Raw genomic sequence first — 19,268 nt, 5'->3', positions numbered from 1 at the left:
CCAGCCCTATGGGGCATGGTTGCCCTCCTGCGCCAGCATCCCCAGACGCCCCACAGAACTGGCACACACTAGTACCCAATTCATATCTAAGCCGGCTGAATGAACAGAATGAAAGTACAGGCAAGACCTGAATGGGGAGCAAACATTTCCTATGGAGTGTCTCCTAAGTGCTGAGCACCCTTACCCACCCTCAGTTTCCCAACCTGGAGCATGCTAATAAGAGGCTTATTGAGAAGCTTGGGTTTTTATTTTAATGTAGATATTAAAAATTGTGACTGGCCATCTGGGTCCCCCTTGACAAACACTGACTTTTGGCATCTGCCACTCCATCTCTAGACCGGAAAGAAGGGGCTGGGAATACCAATTCGGGGAACCAGTCCCCGCGTGGGCACCGGTGGGGCGCAATGCCCCTCCCGGATCTCAGCGGCACATCTCTGAGAAGGTCCCACCGGAGAGGCCAGCGCGTTCACGTTTTCTTTCTCCAGTCCTCGCTGCTACACTCTGGGGAGTTAGCAGCCCGGGCGCCCCGCCCTTGGGCCCCATTATCTACGTTTCCGCGTCACGCCCGCCGCGGACTTGGCAGGCCCTCCCCGCGGTGTTCGGGAACACTTTGTGCCTAGCGCCCGCCTGCCCGGCCTTCCTCCCTCCCGCCCGCCGGGCCTGGCCGGGTCGCCGCAAGGCCCCTAGGATTTTGGGTCGGTCGCGGAGCCGCAGGAACCTGCACCTGGAGCGCAGCCACCGGGACCCCCACGCACTCGACCCGATACCCCCAAGTCGGGGCCACACAGGCCGCACCTCACCCACGGGCTGGGCATGCAAATGTGGGTCACGCCGCGCCTAATCTAGAAGTTCAGAAAGATGCTGTGCCCCAATTTTAAACAAAGCCCAATTATTAGCGATGGGCGGCTATTTATGCCGGTCCAGTGTCAGATCTCTAGCGCCGCAGACAACCAAAGGAAGCTAGTCCGAGAGAAAAGAAACGGGCTCTGAAGCCACCTGACCCGTTTAGAGACCTCCAGGTCGTTGCCATCCTGGCTGCGCGAGCTTGGGCTAAGCGTCAGGGCTCAGTCTCCTCTTCTGTGAAATGGCGAGAACTGTGCGTGCTTGGTGACTCTGCACGTGGCGCGAGGCGGGTGGCAGGAACGGCAGTACTGTGATCCGCGCCTCCAGGACCCCATCTTCCTCCGGCTCCCGCTCGGCCCCGCCCCGGGACGCCCCTGCCGCAGGCTGCGCTTGGCCTCAAAGTGCGTCACGGGCACCGGGCGCGCTCCTTCCGCGGCCCGGGCGAAGCTGGCACCGCGCCAGCGCGGGCAGGGCTGGGGTGCCGGGCCCTCTTTGGGGCTGTGATCTGGGCGTGGAAGACGCTCAAGTTGCGGCCCCGGGAGCGCTGTTGAGGGCGCCCTCCACGGCGGGCAGCGCGCCAGGGACCGGCCTCGGCAGCCGCCTGGCGCGCGAAGGCTCCGCTTTCCCTACTAACCCCCTCTCTTCCTCCAGTGCGGCAACAGCGGAGATTTCCTCTCGGGGAAACTACGCGGATCCTTCCCGGGGCTCCTCGCCCCGCCCCAGGTCCCCGCCTTTGCCGGGGAGTCTGGGCTGGCCCGCGGCAGGGAGGAGGCTCTGGCTGCCTGGGCCGGGAGGCGGCAGGGGGCCATGTGACGCCGCCCTCTGCCCTGCGACCCCCAGCGCTCCCAGGACATGCGCCCGCGCCCTGCCGCGCGGCGCACCATGTTCCTGCCGAGACACGCGCGCCCGCCGCCCGCGCCCCAGCCCGCGCAGCATCCTGGCCTCCGCCGGCAGGTAGAGCCGCCGGGGCAGCTCCTGCGCCTCTTCTACTGCACTGTCCTGGTCTGCTCCAAAGAGATCTCAGCGCTCTCAGACTTCTCCGGTAAGAGCGCCCCCCCTGGCCGTGCGCCCCCACTCCGCGGTTCGCCCAGGTGAGGCTGGGGACAGCAGCCTCTGCGGGCAAGGCCGGGTTGGATTAAAAGTAGGTTGTTCGTGTCTGGTGTGAGCTCCTGACATACAGGTGGCTTCGTGCCGGGCGGCGGCAAGGGAGCCCTCACCCCCAGAAGGAAGGGTAAGGTAGTTTCTCGGCCGGATATTGACCTCGTCAGTTTTCCAGTATAAGGAACCCAACTTGATCCGCGCGCGCTCGCCAGGGGAGCCTTAAGTTGAGTCCTGTGCCGCACCCAGTGCTGTAAAATACACGTGTTGTGATCGGAGTTGCATTTAGGTTGCCATCCGCATCTTTCGGGTGCCTAAGTAGGGAAACTAGCGGAGAGGACACCTGCCGTGAATTCAATCTGCTCAGGAAGGCAGAGAAGGAAGCCCGCGGGGACGGGAGGTCTGGTGAAAAAGCGAGGAGAGACGAGGAGAAGCCACGGAACAGAGAAGACTCGGGGGCCTGGCTTTATTGCCAAAAGATGCCAGCGTCACCCCTCTTCAATCTTAGTTTCATTATTTAAAAAAAAAAATCTTTTTTCTCTCGAGTAAACGAAGATGTTCTTCTTGAGAATCTCAGATAGTTCTGAGGTTGCAGGTTTGGTGCCGCAAGGTGAGAAAAGTTTGCTGGTTGACGGCGAGTACAGGAGGGCATGCTTACACCAGTGGTGCAGTGGCTTATGGTCACAAACATCCCTGCAGCGGTAATAGCCTTGAGTCTCCCTCTGGCAAGGCTGGAGGCCTCATCCTTCCCCAGCCCAGCCCAGGAAGCAGCTCTGGGTCCCCACTTCTCCTATGAGGATCTTCTGCCAAGCCCAAGCTTTGCAAAGTCCCCATAGGGCCCTCCAGTTCAGAGTCATCTGTGGTAAACTGAGTCACTTCTCAGACCTGTTTGTTCAGTAGACTTGTACATGAAAAGAACAGGGGCAAGCCAGAAGTTGAGTTTCTAGTTTACCGAAAGAGAATGTCATTGTTAGCTGAGAACTCTTAGGTTGGAGGGTTTTTTGCTTTGAATATTTAATATCCAGGCAGTATTCCTGCCTAGCAAAGGAAACCAAGATATGCCCATTTGGCAGGGAAACCATGGCCCTTAAAATCAAGCATCAGAGGATCAGAACTTTGTGATAAATGTTCCAGGGAAATGCATCAAGCTTTTCAAGTACTATTGACTTTTTTTAAAATAGAACTTTCTTGGCTGCTAGAAAAGCTCTGTCTTTGCTGTTTTAAGCTAGAGAGAGCTGTTTTGAGTTCAACCACAGTCTAGCTCTGAATTCTAAAGAAAGAACTGAACCTGACAAGCCCTTTTTTTGTGACATCATCGCAATTGAACAAATATTGCTTTAGGCAATGGCGCTGTGAACATTAGATTGTTTTCACAGATTATAGACACTCAAGAGTTTTTGTTTCTTTAGGGAAGCAGTTCAATACTTGTAACATTCTATGGGTGACCACCCAAATTTGGAATTATCCGTTTGTAGCAACTGTTACTATATAGTGAACTTGAGCTGTCAAACAGGCAGGCTATATCCTTAGTAAAATAAATGACCGATACAGGTTCTTCTAAATAATGTAAGTGATAAATCCATTTCTCTTTGCTTCCCATGCAAACTTGAATTCCAGGATTTAAAAACTCTCTGAGGCCGGGTGTGGTGGCTCACACCTGTAATCCCAGCTCTTGGGAGACCAAGGCAGGTGGATTGCCTGAGCTCAGGAGTTCAAGACCAGCCTGAGTAAGAGCCAGACACGGTCTCCAAAAAATAGCCAGGTAGAGTGGCGCCTGTGTCTCAAGGAGTAGGGCGCCGACCCTGTATACCGGAGGTGGCAGGTTCAAACCTGGCCCCTGCCAAACACTGCAAAAAAAAAAAAAAAAAAATAAGCCAGGTACTGTGGCAGACGCCTGTAATCCCAGCCACTTGGGAGGCTGAGGCAAGAGGATCGCTTAAACCCAAGAGTTTGAGTTTGCTGTGAGCTAAGATGCCATGGAACTCTACAGAGGGTGACCAAGTGAGACTTTGTCTCAAAAAATAAATAAAAATTAAAAACTCTCTGAGCCAGTGGCAGGTGGTGATGTTGCCACTCATAGCCAGTCCCCGTACTCCCTCTGATCAGTGATGCTGCCCAGAGACTTGAAGACAAGGGAGTTAGTGTCAGGATCCTTTTGAGGAGAAGAAAAGGAATATAATGTTCTCCCAAACCACAGACACTTACAAGTTTAAACTTTAATTCTGTATAGGGGGAGATCAGGAAAACATTAGGCGAAAGAAAAGTGAAGTCTTCCATAAGTTAGATAATTTGACTTGAAGCTTAATGAACCTTTGGAGACCCCCTAACTGCATGTTATGCAGCAGGGAGGAAAATTCCCAAAGCTCCAAAGATGACAGTCCGAGTGTTCAGGTGAATGTTTTGGTTGGAGCAGTGGATCTTGATCACATAACTGCAAACCCCCTGTGGCCTTGAAGCTTGCTGTCTGCTTTCCTGGGTACAGCCGGTCCTGTTCCTTTTTTTGAACTTGGAGGAGTGTGTAGAAACCAAAACAGAGGTCTATAAAGAGACAGTGAATCCTCCCCCACAGCGCCGTACAATAGCCAGGGCCAGACTGCAGCATTTGACAACACAGATACTTGTTTTTCTAAATAAGGGAAGCATCGAAAACTAGTGGAGGATGAAGGGAACATGGGACTTCGTTGCCCTGGGAAGGAGAAGGGGGGATGGTGTGTCCATGTGAAAGAAAGTACCAGAATATCAGGGTTCGCAGTACTGTCTGTGTAGTGTGGGGCTCCGCGGAGATTAGCAGAGCAGAGTTTTGGAAAGTTACTAAAGCCTTCTCTTCTTCGCATCTCTTCCTTGAGCCTTTTGCCGAGGCTGTCAGCTGGTATAGTTTTCCTGGGTCATTGATTTTTTTTGCCCTGGGGATTCCAGCCTCAATCTTACTCTTAATAACCCTGAGGCTGCGTTCTGGCCTCGTGCTCCTGGCCCTCCGCACTTCTGACTTGTTCTAATCACCTCCAACCTGCTGGTAAAAGGGTTCCCCAGTCACCCCTTTCTATTTCATCCCTGAAGGTGTTGAGACGCTGCCAGGAGCCATTGGAAGGCTATCATCACTGCATTAAAAATGTATCCCAGCAAAGGAAAGAGCATTTCATGCAAAATTAGTGCCTCTGATCCTTAATCTTGTACTCAAATGTACTTGGCTTTCATCCATTTTCCTCTTTGGGATGGAGTTCTGTTCTTTTGAACGCAGTCTCAAATTGAGGGTTGGGGCTGAGATTTCCAAATTGATCATTGATTTTTTTAAAAACCCCAACAAACCTCAGAAGTATAATATCCCACCCAGGGTCTTTGTTCAGAAGACAAGGCAGTGATCCGGGACTTAGGGGTGGAAGCTGAAAGGAGGGAGGGTACCCTCCTAAATTCCAGTCAGAAAAAGCAAACGATCCTTTCCATTTTGCCTTGCCATGAAGAATGAAGTTTCAGGGGGCCTCTCAGACTTAGTTTGCTGTGGTCCCTCGTACTTGCCGATATTTTTTTTTTTTTTTTGTAGAGACAGAGTCTCACTGTACCGCCCTCGGGTAGAGTGCCGTGGCGTCACACGGCTCACAGCAACCTCCAGCTCTTGGGCTTACGCGATTCTCTTGCCTCAGCCTCCCGAGCAGCTGGGACTACAGGCGCCCGCCACAACGCCCGGCTATTTTTTGTTGCAGTTTGGCCGGGGCTGGGCTTGAACCCGCCACCCTCGGCATATGGGGCCGGCGCCCTGCTCACTGAGCCACAGGCGCCGCCCTTGCCGATATTTTTTGTGCTTTAACCGTGTGTGGTTTCTCTGCCGAGGACAAACTGGGTCTTCTTTTCCCCTCCTACTTCTTCCTCTCCTTTTTTCTTCTGTTCCTTTTTTTCTCCGAGAAAGTCAAAGAGATTGATGGGTAGGGGTGGGAGGGAAGAAGGGAAGGAAAGGGTGGAAAATGGTTCTAGTTCCTGCTGAAATTCCTGGAGAACTCTTGCCTTTGGACAAAGTTGTCAGGCTTGTCTGTTTACACATTTGGGTTTGCCCTAAGGCACATAGTGGTGAATGTGGGAAGCCTGGTAGGGTAGCTTTTAAAGTCTTCCTTGTACCCAAGTGTATGCAGACCTCAGAGAAAGGTCACTATGTGACCGAAGGTGGTTTTGTTTTGTTTTAAAGAGATGAAATTTCGATGTTTCCCAGCCTAGAGTGCAGTAGTTATTCACAGCCACAGTTCATAGCTCTCTGTAGCTTCAAATTCCTGGCCTCAAGAGATTCTCCTGCCTCAGCCTCCGGAATAGCTGGGACTATAGGTGCTCACCACCGCAGATTCTTGGCTTGTTTTTCTAACTAGGACCTGGGCCAGAGTTCTAATCCCTGCATTTGTAGCCCAAATAAGCAATAAGTAGTACGTGGTACTAGACTGTATTAGTTTGTTAGGGCTACCTTAATAAAGTACCACAGACTGGGTGGCCTTAACAGAAATTTGTTTTATTGTAGTTCTAGGGGCCAGAAGTCCAAGATCAAGGTGCTGGCAGTGCTGGCCGGGGGATAACTATCTCTGCCGGGTGTCTTCACATCATCTTCCTTGTCTGTGTCCTAACCTCTTATAAGCACAAATATTAAATAAGACTCATTAACCTCTTATAAGACATCTTCCCTGTCTGTGTCCTAACCTCTTATAAGCACAAATATTAAATAAGACTCAATAAAATGGCCTCATTTTAACTTAATCGCCCATTTAAAGACCCTAGCCAAATACACTCACATTCTAAAGTGTTGGGGCTTCAAGTTGTGAATTTTAGTGGGACATAATTCAGCCTATATAACTTAGATCATTTGCAGCCCAATGAATAAAACTGACCCTTAGCTATTTATTACATTGGCTAGGAATTTCAGGTTTAGAAATATGGTAATTCAATTGATCTATGGTAATTCAGTTGATCTTTGAGGGGAGTGGGAACTCCATCCTGATAGACACAGTTGCCCATCTTGGAGATGTTGAACCTTGTGATTCTGCTCTCAGATAAGTAGTGGGTCTCAGCCCTGGCACCATAATAGAATCACTTGCGGTGAGTGACAAACGTGTGGACGCTCAATCTATAACCCAGGACTTCTGATATAATTGGCCCTGGGAAAGCCAGGCATTGAGTACGCTTTAAAAGCTCTCCAGGTGATTCTAATGTGCAGCCAGAGCTGGGAACCACCGCTCTGGTGTCCAGAGGGGAGGGCAACCTCCTGCCCATCTGTCAGTTCATCCAGGGGCACATATATGGGGCTGGGTGTCCCCTTCACCCCCTACCCCAGGGTTTATTACTAGGGAGATGAGGACTGTATTTTCCTCTGTCAGTACCACGCGCTAACCAGTTGTGCCACTGGAGCACTCAGGACTGTATTTTCCTAGCTTGTCACTTTCTCCTAACACATTCATACATGCATGTGCACACACGTACACACGCGTCACTTCCCTCAGCATTTTATTATGCTTCAGTCACATCATCGGTTTATGCTGGAGTTATCTTCACTATAAAAAAATTTTATGGAGTAAAAGCCAGCTTGTATCCAAAGGAAAACAACCAGATGTCTGAAAGAGTTGTCCAGCTGCCACAGGAAAAGAGAGATGAAGGGCAAGTGCCTGAACCTGCTGGTCTGTTTCCATGGAAAGTCACTATATCTGAGAAATGTTCCACCAGCTCTTTCTGTAGCAGACAGGAGTCTGGGCTGGCGAGTGGTCCCATTATTGATGGTTTTGGTCTCCCAGGTGCTCTATGGGAAAGGGTAGCCTGGCAGCAGTTTCAGGGAAGGAAGAGAAAGGAAGGAGTAAAAACTAATTGGGCTGGGTGTTGTCTGGTTTCATCCTCATAGCAACCCTGTGAGGCGAGCATTAGTCTCCCTCGCAGACAAGCTCTCAGCCTCAGAGAGGGTAACTAACTTGCCCGAGGCCACCCCACGAGGGACCAGAGGCAGAGGTGGAGCCGGCCCTGGGGACTCAGCCTGTGAGGGTATTGAGTGCGGAGCAGGCCACATAGTTCATGGAGCGACCACTGCTCTTTCAGGTCCCCTTTCATCAGCATCTTTTCATCACAGTTGTTCCAAAGTGGGTGCACTCCCAGAGTGACTCAGGAGAAAAGTGTTAAAATGTTAGCGCTACTGTTCTTGTCTATTTGCTTTTTCATCTTGAATAAAGTAGTTAAATTTTGATTATAATTAGCATATAAATTGACAGCAGAACAGTATGTCTATTAGTTTTTTTTTTTTTTTTAAGAGATAAGAGTCTTGCTCTGTCACCCAAGTGGAGTGTGGTGCTGCAGTCATAGCTCACAGCAACCTCAAACTTATGGGTTCAAATGATCCTCCTGCCTCAGCCTCCCAAATCACTGGGATTATAGGTCTGAGCCACCACACCTGGCCTGGAACAGCATATAATTTATAAATAAATGTACATCTATTGGAGATATGTTCCCAAAATGTTTTTTGCTGATGGGGAGGTCATGGTCTTCATAGCCATCTTGTTGGCTTAGTACTTTTAAAATTCCTGAAAAGGTCCCTGCTTAGGGGTGATGTACACTGAAAGAACAACCACTTCCCTGTAACCCACCCTGCCACCTGCATTGCCCACTCTTTTCTCCAGCTCCATGACTGAGAGTGAGATTTAGAGGCAGGATTTGAACTCAGTACCTTTCCAGTTTCGAAAATCCATATTCTTTGCATTCAATATAAATAGTGAATAAAGAAAGTAGGGGTGTGGGTACACTAAAGTTTTGTGTCACCATTTTAATGAAGCTGGTATGTTTATATCTTTCTGGAAGGAACTGCCTTCTCATCATAACAGAAATCCTGGAAACACCAAGATTTTAGCATTGGCAGGACTGTCTCAGATCGGAAAGACGGCTGACCAAGTGAGTTGGGTCTCGTCCTGTTTGAGTTTTCCCTTGCCCATTAGGGGTACCTTGTTCTGTCACCCTTTAGTTGGCCACTGCATGAGCACTATCTCTAGTTAAAACTCTGCTCAGCATAGGCAGTAACTACTTGGTTTCCCTAAGCATAAGAGAAGTTGGCGAGTTAAAAATACTGTTAGTTTTTCAAGGCCATAAAGCTGTCTGTGCCAGACACTGTTCTAAGAACTTCACATTAAGTCATTTAACCCTTACAACCATAGCTATGAAGGAGGTTTTTTTTGCAGTTTTTGGCCGGGGCTGGGTTTGAACCTGCCACCTCCAGCATATGGGACCGGTGCCCCACTCCTTTGAGCCACAGGCGCTGCCCTGAAGGAGATACTCTTATAACAAGGTGAAGAGGAAGGCTGTCTTATCAGCTGCTTTGTGGTGAAGCTGAATATCTCTTTCCCACCCACTGGCTGCTAGAAACTCAATAAAGTGGATGGTGAACACAAACTATGTGCTTTTTATGAATGTGAATGTTCACAGAAGTTGCTGCTGATGCTCTGAGTAAAGAATAAAGGATTGCTGATAGTTCCCTATCAATGATGGGAACAAAAAGCAAGGTTTCCCTGTGAAGCAAGGTGTCTTGACCCCTGGACATGTCTACCTGCTGCTGGGTAAGGGACATTCCTGCTATAGACAAAAGCTAACTAGAGAGAAAAATGTCCAATCTGTTCAGAGTTGCGCTAGGGGTGCCAATGTGAGCGTACTCAACTTGGTAATTGTAAAAAAAAGGAGAGAAGGGGCCAGGCATGGTAGCTCCCACCTATAATCCTACCGTTCTGGGAAGCCAAGGCCAGAGGATCCCTTGAACTTAGGAGTTTGAGGCCAGCCTAGTAACAGTGAGATGCCATCTCTATTAACATTAGGAAAATTAGCCAAATGCTGCGGTAGGTGCCTGTAGTCCTAGCTACTTGGGAGACTGAGACAGGAGGATCACTTGAACCCAGGTGTTTGAGGTTGTGGGGTAGGCTGAGGCCACAGCACTCTAGCCTGGGCAACAGAGTGAGACTCTGTCTCAAAAGAAAAAAAGAGAAAAACAAAAGGAGAGAAGGGTATTCATGGAATGAGTGTCACTACAGTGCCTAATTGCCTGGGGCCCCAAAGAGCTAGTGTACTCACAAACTTACCAAACTCAGAAGATGGTGCTTGCCTATATGTTGTACAAAAGCCCTAAAACAAAGAAGGTGAGGGAACTGGACCCATGCACCAGCATGTAGCCTCTTGTTACCCCACCTACCTGCAACACAAATGCTGCTATATTCCTCTAAAGAAACAGCATACTAAGAAAAGTAAGGAGGAGGCTGCAGAATATACTAAACGTTTGGCTAAGAGAATGAAGGAAGCCAAAGGAAAATACCGGGAACAGATTACCAGGAGACGGAGGTTGTCCTTTCTGAGAGCATCTATTTATCAGGCCAGTCAGATGAGGTGACTAAAATCAGACCCTTCCTCAAAAAAACTTGAAGAAACTAAGGCAAAGAGAAGGTAACTTTTGGGGCCTTGACTCCAGGCAGCTTTTCTAATACTAAGATTAAAAAATAGTATAAATAAATTACAAGTAGTTTAGAGCAATCTCACTTTTTTTTTTTTAGGGTCTCACTCTGTTGCTCTAGCTAGAGAGCAATGTTGTCCTCATAGCTCACTGCAATCTCAGACTCTGGGGCTAAAGCAATCCTCCTGCCTCAGCCTCTCTAGTAGCCAGCACTACTGATGCCTGTCATCATGCCCCACTAATTTTTTTATTCTTTGTGGATACAGGGTCTTGCTCTTGCTCAAGCTGTTTGGTTTTTAAAATATCTGTCATGTTTTTAAAAATATCTCTTAATATAGCAGAGACAGATCTTTCCAAGAACTTACAGATATTATCCATTCCATGTCCAGTCTAAAGATAGTACCATCCAACTCCAAAGAACTGATTATAAACTTGGATCTGTAATCTGTTTCCGCAAATATGGTGAAACTGGTGTTCTGAAATCATTTCCCCTGACAAAACACCTAGTAATGTTGAATAAAATATAAGAGACATCCTTTAAATGCATAGGCAAGTGATTAAATAGAAGAAATATCCAGGGAAGAAATGAAGAGAGAGCAGAGAACCAAAGAAGTTAGCTGGTAATGACCTTATGGCCACACCTGGTGTGCATGATGGTCTTGACAACCAGGATTTAACAGGTGCATGAGGGCAGGAGATAAGGCATTAGACCAGTGTAAAGTGAAGAGTTGGAATAAACAGCTCTCTATAAAGGCAGAACCTTGAAGAGCTAAACCTTCTTAAGGATGAAACAAATCAGCGTTTGCATAAGGAAAGATGACAAGGAAATTTGTCTCAGTCTGGGCTCAGGATTGGGAAAAAAAAATTTCCCTTGAGAATGTGTAACCAGAAGCCTGCCTTTTTGAGGGTCTGGGTTTTGAATTCACATTACCTTTTACTGGAAATCTCAAGCTCAGAAACTAATAAAGTTGTCCCACAGTATCTGGCAAAAATAAATCCATAGATATGGTGGGTGTCTGTAGTCTCAGCTACCCGAGAGGCCGAAACAAGAGAATCACTTCAGCCCAAGAGTTTGAGGTTGCTGTGAGCTATGACAGCCATGGTATTCTACCTAGGGCAACAAAGTGAGTCTGTCTCAAAACTAAGTAAATAAACGAATAAAACAAAATAAAATAAAAGAGGGAATCTAAAACGTGAGAAGGGAACAAAAAGCTATTAAGGAAGAAAAGGCATATTTTTAAAAGGACCAAATATATCTACTAGCATGAAAAATGTATTCATTGAAATTAAAAGCTTGATGGCTAGGTTAAAGAACAGGTTAAACATGGTTGAAGAGAGAAACAGTGATCTGGAAAATAAAGGTGGAGAAATTCTCCAGAATGAAGAAAAAGAGGTAAAGACAGGGGGTACCTGTCGCTCAAAGGAGTAGAGCGCCGGCGCCATATACCAGAGGCGGCAGGTTCAAACTTGGCCCCAGCCAAAAACTGCAAAAGAAAAAGAGGCAAAGACACGGGAAATATGGAAGAAAATTTGTAAGACATGAGGATGGAATGAAGATAGAACATACATCTGATCGGTATTCTAAAAAGAGAGAATAAGGAAAATGAGGGACAGGCAACATTCAAGTGATATATCCTGAAATTAATTTTTCAGAATTGATGAAAGACTCAGGTACAGTCATCCCAAAGAAGGTAAATAAAATAAATTTATACCTAAATGTATCATATTTAAACTGTAAAATGCTGGGGTGGTGCCTGTGGCTCAAAGGAGTAGGGTGCCGGCCCCATCTGCCGGAGGTAGCAGGTTCAAGCCCAGCCCCGGCCAAAAACTGCAAAAAAAAAAAACAAAACAAAAACAAACAAACAAAAAAAGAACTGTAAAATGCTAAAGACAAAATGACAGTCTTAAAAAGAATCAGAGAAAAACATGTAATCTGAGAGTGGCAGTGGCAGCCAGAAGACAGTGAAGTAATATTTTCTAGAATCTGAGAAATAAATAACAGATAAACAAACAAAAACCAACTGTCAGCTTGGCACCTGTGGCTCAAGCGGCTAAGGCGCCAGCTACATACACCAGAGCTGGCGGGTTCCTATCCAGCCCAGGCCTGGCAAAAAACAATGACGGCTGCAACCAAAAAATAGCTGGGCGTTGTGGCGGGAGCCTGTTGTCCCAGATACTTGGGAGGAGGAGGCAAGAGAATTACTTAAGCCCAAGAGTTTGAGTTTGCTGTGAACTGTGATGCCAGAGCACTCTACTGAGGGTGACACAGTGAGACTGTCTCAAAAAAAAAAAAAAAAAGCTGTTGTCATATTACCCTTGATATCCTGAATGTCATCAAAATGTCTTCTTTTCAATGTTTTCTTTATCTTTGGGTACAGAAAAAAGTCATTTCTTTACTTTGGGCCAGATCAGGTGAGTGGGAAGGGTGTTTCAATACACTTATTTGTTTACAGGCTAAAAACTCCCTCATAGACAGTGCTGTGTGAGCTAATGCATTGTCATGATTCAAGAGCTATAAGTTTTTGGCCAAGATTTTCAGCTCAGATTTTCCTAACTGTTTTTCTATCAATGTTTACTTGGACTTCTTTGCTTCTCGCATTTACCCGACCATTTCGGTGCGTGTTTCATTAGTTCTACTCATTACTGGCTGCCTCGACTTGTCTTCATGAGTGATTCTCTCTCGCCCCTCAGAAAAACTTTAATTCACTTGTACCCTGCTATTTTCTTCATGGCATTATCCCCATAAACTTAGACTGACATGTCCCTGATTTCACTTCCACTTTTTTGCCATGTTTAACAAGAAATATTTGAATTTTTTTGTTGGTCTAATTCAAGCTTGACATTCTCGCAAAGGCACCCCAAAACACAAAACAACAGCAATAATGAACACCACTCAGCTAGACCACTGCAATCGACCTGAACACAATTGTAAGACATTGAGATACCAAGGTTATGAAACCTTACCAAGTTGTTTGTAAAGTGCTGGTGGCAAGTTCACGAACTTAATTGTCAGACCGTGTATACCCCGCTAAACCATTTTCAAGAGTGAGTGTGAAATAAAGTCAAATTTACCACTAATAAATCTTTACTGAAAAAACTACTAAAGGATGTACTTCATGAAGAAGAACACCTAGTCTAGAATAAAGGCATGGCTAGATAGAAAAAAAATGGTGGGCAAAGAAATTGTACAACTTCTAATGCACTTTACTCACATTCCTTGCTTTATCTTCCTACTTAGGGAGTGTCATCTCCTTACATTGAAAGGGATATTCACTAACATATTTTGCTCTTTTGATGATTTAACGTCATAAGATGCTTTTGGACCCACTTGAGCTCTTACACTGACTTGAGACTTCCAATTTGGGATACTCAGGCCCTCCCCAAGTAGCCCTCAGTTCTATGGTTACTATACCTGGTAGTTTTGTGGAGAAGAATGGAAAACATTCTTGAGTCTCTCTCAGGTGCCAAATGCTGTGGTAGGTGTGATACAGGGCTCCTCCAAAGAGTCACTCTTCTCCTGAGGAAGCTTGTTCCTTAGTGGGTTCGCAGATACACAATTAGGAAAGGAGTTGGAGGAGTAAACAATAGATTCAGCAGGTTACATTTTCTACATTCTCCAAAACTAGTAACCAAACCACAGAATAACAAAACCACAGAGCTAGGACCTGTGGGCTTATCTGTATGTCTGCAGGCCTTCTGGACAATTCTGCCAATGTGTAGGTTTTACATTTCCATATGTGAATTTCTAACCCTCATGTTCTTTCTGAACAGGTCATGACACCTGTATCACTTGCTCACTCAAGCCCCTGAAATTGAATTTCTCCAGTGTTAACAAGTTAGAGAATGAAATGATGCTTGGAGTTGGTTTTGACCCGAGAGCCAAGTTTTCCACACACAGAAAACTGGGGAACATTAAAATTCAAAACTCAGGCCACTAAGACTGAAACGCATGTTTGCGAACAGTCTGATTTCATGTCTGCCTCAGATGTCCTGTGAATACAAATCAGCTCATTTGGGATTGGAGGAACAGAGAGGAAGAAACCTAAGAATGATCTCCAAAACAAATCTTTAATTCGGATGAGTATAATAGAGTGTAATCTCATTTCAAGTCTGTCAGCATTCCTTTGATGATTACAAATGAGTCCCTTTTCCCCTGCAACGTGGGGGAATAATCTGAGTAAAATAACCCTTTTTGTCTGCAAGGGCCTGGGATGCATACTCGTGACAGCTTTCAGCGTAGTGTTTCAGTCTGTGAAGAGCACACTGTGCTACCAAGTCATCTCCTTTTTTTCTCTTGACTTGGAAGATTTTTTTCACTTGATTTATGTTCACAGGCTTCCAAAATTCTCGGGCTTAGAAATCATAAATCATCATACTGTACTGGGGATCAGGAGATACCAGGTCGCCAGTCCTTTTCCCTCCCTGCCTGTTTGACAGGAGACAGGTAAAAATGAGAATGTATGATCTTATCTTGAAGGCTAATTTGTACAGCTTTTGAGGGATATACTTTAAGGAATGCATGTAATTTTATAGTCCTTTTTTAAATTAAAAAATGCACACTGAACCCAAATTCAGGCTGACATGCTTTTTATGGTCATTGTACAGATAAGATTTTTTTCTCTTTGATTGTTTTTAAGACTGTCACTTTGGCTTTAGAGTTTACATTTTCAATATGCTACATACATCTAGGTAGGAAATTAGGGGACATGATTTTTATAGACCTCCCTCTATTCTCTGAGGCCTGCATGACTAAATAGTCCTTCTAAAACTAACAATGGAAAAGGCTTTGTGGCCAGGTCAGACTGTACACAAAACTCAGCTCCACCACGGCCCGGAACACAGAAAGGTTTTGAAGCCCCTGGTGCTGTATGTCCTATGTGAGAATTGTCATGGCAGGAAACCCATACCAAGCATATCTGTGGTGCTACCTGTTCAGCTTTTTTAAACCCTGGAGTTCAAGGGCAAAAGTCCCTCTTATCTGATTTCCTTTGTGTTTTTTTTTTTTCTCCTTTAAGTTAAGTGCCCCAGGATTATTTTAAAATAGTATTTTGGCTTCTGGAAGCTGTAAATCAGCACTTGGAGGCAAACCTTGAACCTCTTTGTCTCTCTCTCTAGCTCTTCAAGGTAGGTTATTTGGTTTTGTCAACATTGACCAAAATGCCATTTGGTCTTTCCAGTTGATGGCTGTCTTTATCCAGTGAAAATTTAGCTTTCCAAATGTTCTGTTGAAACCAATTATTCTCAGTCTAGGGCAATCTTGTCCCTTGGGAATATTTACCAATGTCTGGAGGTTGTTTTATTTGTCATAACTGTGGATGCTACTGGCATCTAGGGGGTAAAGGCCCCAGTGCTGCTAAATATCCCGTAATGCACAGAGTGGCTCCTCCTGCAGCAAACAATTAGTCACTCCTCATGCTAACGCTGAGGATCCCTGGGCTGGATCAGCAGACTAGTCTTCATTTTATTTTTGACACTTTTTGGAACCTGAAGGAAGTGAAATAGTTTTTTCAAACACAGAGTTGAATCTTGAGTCCCTGGACAGCTCCAAGGGTCTGGTCCTCAAATTCACCTTGTCTTTTTTTTTTTTTTTTTTTTCAGTTTTTGGCCAGGGCCAGGTTTGAACCCGCCACCCCCAGTATATGGGGCCAATGCCCTACTCCTTGAGCCACAGGCGCCGCCCTTTCACCTTGTTTTCTACAGCCCAAAGGAGTCTTCAGTTCCAGAAAGCTGGGGAAATGGAATCCTTCTCCACACTTCGTAGCCCAGTAGGCATTTATTCAAGCTGTTCTTGTCTTTTCCTGTCCTCTCAGGAACATACCTATGTCTTTGACCCTCTTGTTCTCCTCATCACCTGCTAGACTATTTGCCATCATTAATGTCAAACTAAATTATCACCCTGGAGAGGTGTTCAGACTTGAAGTCGATTGCTCACTTGCAGTGCAAGGATGCATTTGCAACACATCTCAATTATTTCGAAATCCTAGTTAAACAATTGCCAATTGCATGGGGGGGGAGCTAGTAATTGGATTTGAACTTTAAAAAGGGTGGGAGTGAAAGTCATGAAGATTGTAAGGATCTGCTTTCCCTTAGGGCATCCCAGTCCCTCTCCTCCCACTTGTGACCCTGTCTCCCATCCTCACGACCCCACCTGCCCCTAGCACCTACGGGCGGACTCCTCATGTTGCCTCTATGCGGCAATGCTCTTGGCTCTCCATGCGGCGGTGATGCACACGTGGGACACCTGTGGACATGGAGCTGAGCCCTGCTGTGGGCCCTTCACTGAGGACAAGAGGAACCCAGCCACCGAGCAGCAAGGTCCTCCGAAATGGCCACGAGACTTCAGGACTGCGGGGTGGCCCCCACTTTTAGAGTGCTTCCCCCCAGTCACCCCTCCTTCAGACAAGTCGCAGCTCTACTTAAAATATTTCTCTCCTTCTGCCAAACAGAGAGAAAATGTGGTATTGTTTGCAAGAGCGCGAGCAGGGGCACCAGCGGGAATGGGTGTGCAGTATTTGTACAGTTTCGTGACTCAGTCCATCTGAATTTCTAAGCATTTTAAGAACTTCGTACAAAAAAAAAAAAAGGTCTATTGTGTGGCTCTTGGCACTGAAAGAAATAGCAGGCCTGTCAGAACTCTGCTTCAGATTTAATTTTCGAGTGGGTGATGTAAGAATGCCGCCCAACGGGAGGGCTTTGCTCGTTTTCTGGTTCCCGCTCACTTTGGTGCTACAGAACTTTGGTTTCCAGAATCAGCTCACGTTAAGACACTGAAGCATCTCATCCCTTGACACCCTTTTAATTAAAAGACATCATGTTCTTAAGCAGAGATTAGACTTTTAATTGAATATGGCTTCCAGCAATACAAGTAAAAACATTTTTGACTACATATATATATATATATATATATATACATTTTTTTTTAGAGACAGTCTCACTTTATTGGCCATGGTAGAGTGCCATGGTGTCACAGCTCACAGCAACCTCCAACTCCTGGGCTTAGGCAATTCTCTTGCCTCAGCCTCCCGAGTAGCTGGGACTACAGGTGCCCGCCACAATGCCCAGCTAGTTTTTTGTTGCAGTTTGGCTGGGGCTGGGTTTGAATCCGCCACCCTCGGTATATGGGCCAGTGCCCTACTCACTGAGCCACAGGTGCTGCCCATTGACTACCTATATATTTTATTATAATATACAGGATGTCCCAAAGCCACCCCTGATATTGGTAAACATAGGGAAAATTGGAAATTGTAGCTGAACATACCTTTATTTAAAAAATACTTACACCTTTTCCTCGTTGCACTCTGAAAGCAAGATGGGACACTGGCAGCTCTACTGGAGCCACCCTCGAAAATTCAGCCAGGGTCTCACTCTTGCTGCGTCTGCTCAAATTGGCACGGTCCGATCCAGAAGTACGGCTTCAATATGTGCCACCAGTGCTTTCTTCAGCACGTGAAGGACATCAGGTTCATTAAGTTGAACTAAGTAATCTTCCTTGAATGGATTATCTAAGGGGACGCAATGAAAGAAACCATGCTAACTCAGTACACATATGGCCAATACGTGTACATAAAGTTAAAAAAATAAATAATACTACAAAAATTTACAAAGAGGTGGCCAGCATGTAGACAATATTTTGTAAAATTTTGTGATGAATAAATGTACATTTAGCTACAATTTCCCATTTTTCTTTTTTTTTTTTTTTATTGTTGGGGATTCATTGAGAGTACAATAAGCCAGTTACACTGATTGCAATTGCTAGGTAAAGTCCCTCTTGCAATCATGTCCTGCCCCCATAAAGTGTGACACACACTAAGGCCCCACCCCACTCCCTCCCTCTCTCTTTCTGCTTCCCCCCCCCATAACCTTAATTGTCATTAATTGTCCTCATATCAAGATTGAGTACATAGGATTCATGCTTCTCCATTCTTGTGATGCTTTACTAAGAATAATGTCTTCCACTTCCATCCAGGTCAATACGAAGGATGTAAAGTCTCCATTTTTTTTAATGGCTGAATAGTATTCCATGGTATACATATACCACAGCTTGTTAATCCATTCCTGGGTTGGTGGGCATTTAGGCTGTTTCCACATTTTGGCGATTGTAAATTGAGCTGCAATAAACAGTCTAGTACAAGTGTCCTTATGATAAAAGGATTTTTTTCCTTCTGGGTAGATGCCCAGTAATGGGATTGCAGGATCGAATGGGAGGTCTAGGTTGAGTGCTTTGAGGTTTCTCCATACTTCCTTCCAGAAAGGTTGTACTAGTTTGCAGTCCCACCAGCAGTGTAAAAGTGTTCCCTTCTCTCCACATCCACGCCAGCATCTGCAGTTTTGAGATTTTGTGATGTGGGCCATTCTCTCTGGGGTTAGATGATATCTCAGGGATGTTTTGATTTGCATTTCTCTAATATATAGAGATGATGAACATTTTTTCATGTGTTTGTTAGCCATTCGTCTGTCGTCTTTAGAGAAAGTTCTATTCATGTCTCTTGCCCATTGATATAAGGGATTGTTGGCTTTTTTCATGTGGATTAATTTGAGTTCTCTATAGATCCTGGTTATCAAGCTTTTGTCTGATTGAAAATATGCAAATATCCTTTCCCATTGTGTAGGTTGTCTCTTTGCTTTGGTTATCGTCACCTTAGCTGTACAGAAGCTTTTCAGTTTAATGAAGTCCCATTTGTTTATTTTTGTTGTTGTTGCAATTGCCATGGCAGTCTTCTTCATGAAGTCTTCCCCCAGGCCAATATCTTCCAGTGTTTTTCCTATGCTTTCTTTGAGGATTTTTATTGTTTCGTGCCTTAAATTTAAGTCCTTTATCCATCTTGAATCAATTTTTGTGAGTGGGGAAAGGTGTGGGTCCAGTTTCAGTCTTTTACACGCAGACATCCAATTCTCC

General features: G+C 45.7%; 2 protein-coding genes and 1 pseudogene across 9 annotated transcripts in view; 2 read left to right on the top strand and 1 right to left on the bottom strand.

The window, feature by feature from the left end:
* The window catches only part of URB1 (URB1 ribosome biogenesis homolog), a 94,593-nt gene extending 93,494 nt beyond the window's left edge, over nucleotides 1-1,099 (bottom strand). Inside the window, exon 1 of the mRNA XM_053564749.1 lies at nucleotides 1,002-1,099. The gene's annotated coding sequence lies outside the window, so the exon portion shown is untranslated. The remainder of the gene's footprint in view (nucleotides 1-1,001) is intronic.
* Nucleotides 1,100-1,693: 594 nt separating this feature from the next.
* EVA1C (eva-1 homolog C) overlaps nucleotides 1,694-19,268 on the top strand; it is a 92,963-nt gene continuing 75,388 nt past the window's right edge. For 5 of the 8 annotated variants that reach the window (XM_053564757.1, XM_053564751.1, XM_053564752.1 and 2 more), the window contains exon 1: nucleotides 1,694-1,885. In XM_053564757.1, the coding sequence (XP_053420732.1) occupies nucleotides 1,696-1,885 (190 nt within the window). In that variant the 5' untranslated portion in view covers nucleotides 1,694-1,695. Of the gene's footprint in view, nucleotides 1,935-8,744; nucleotides 8,836-15,970; nucleotides 16,138-19,268 lie in introns of those variants that run through there. The other 3 variants (XM_053564754.1, XM_053564756.1, XM_053564755.1) reach the window with 3 other exon arrangements.
* LOC128567553 (40S ribosomal protein S29-like) lies at nucleotides 16,099-18,058 on the top strand (annotated as a pseudogene).

Source organism: Nycticebus coucang, chromosome 16, assembly GCF_027406575.1.
Source record: "Nycticebus coucang isolate mNycCou1 chromosome 16, mNycCou1.pri, whole genome shotgun sequence".
NCBI lineage: Eukaryota > Metazoa > Chordata > Mammalia > Primates > Lorisidae > Nycticebus > Nycticebus coucang.
Note: the sequence above shows the minus strand (reverse complement) of the source record. Positions and strands in the feature narration are given on the sequence as shown.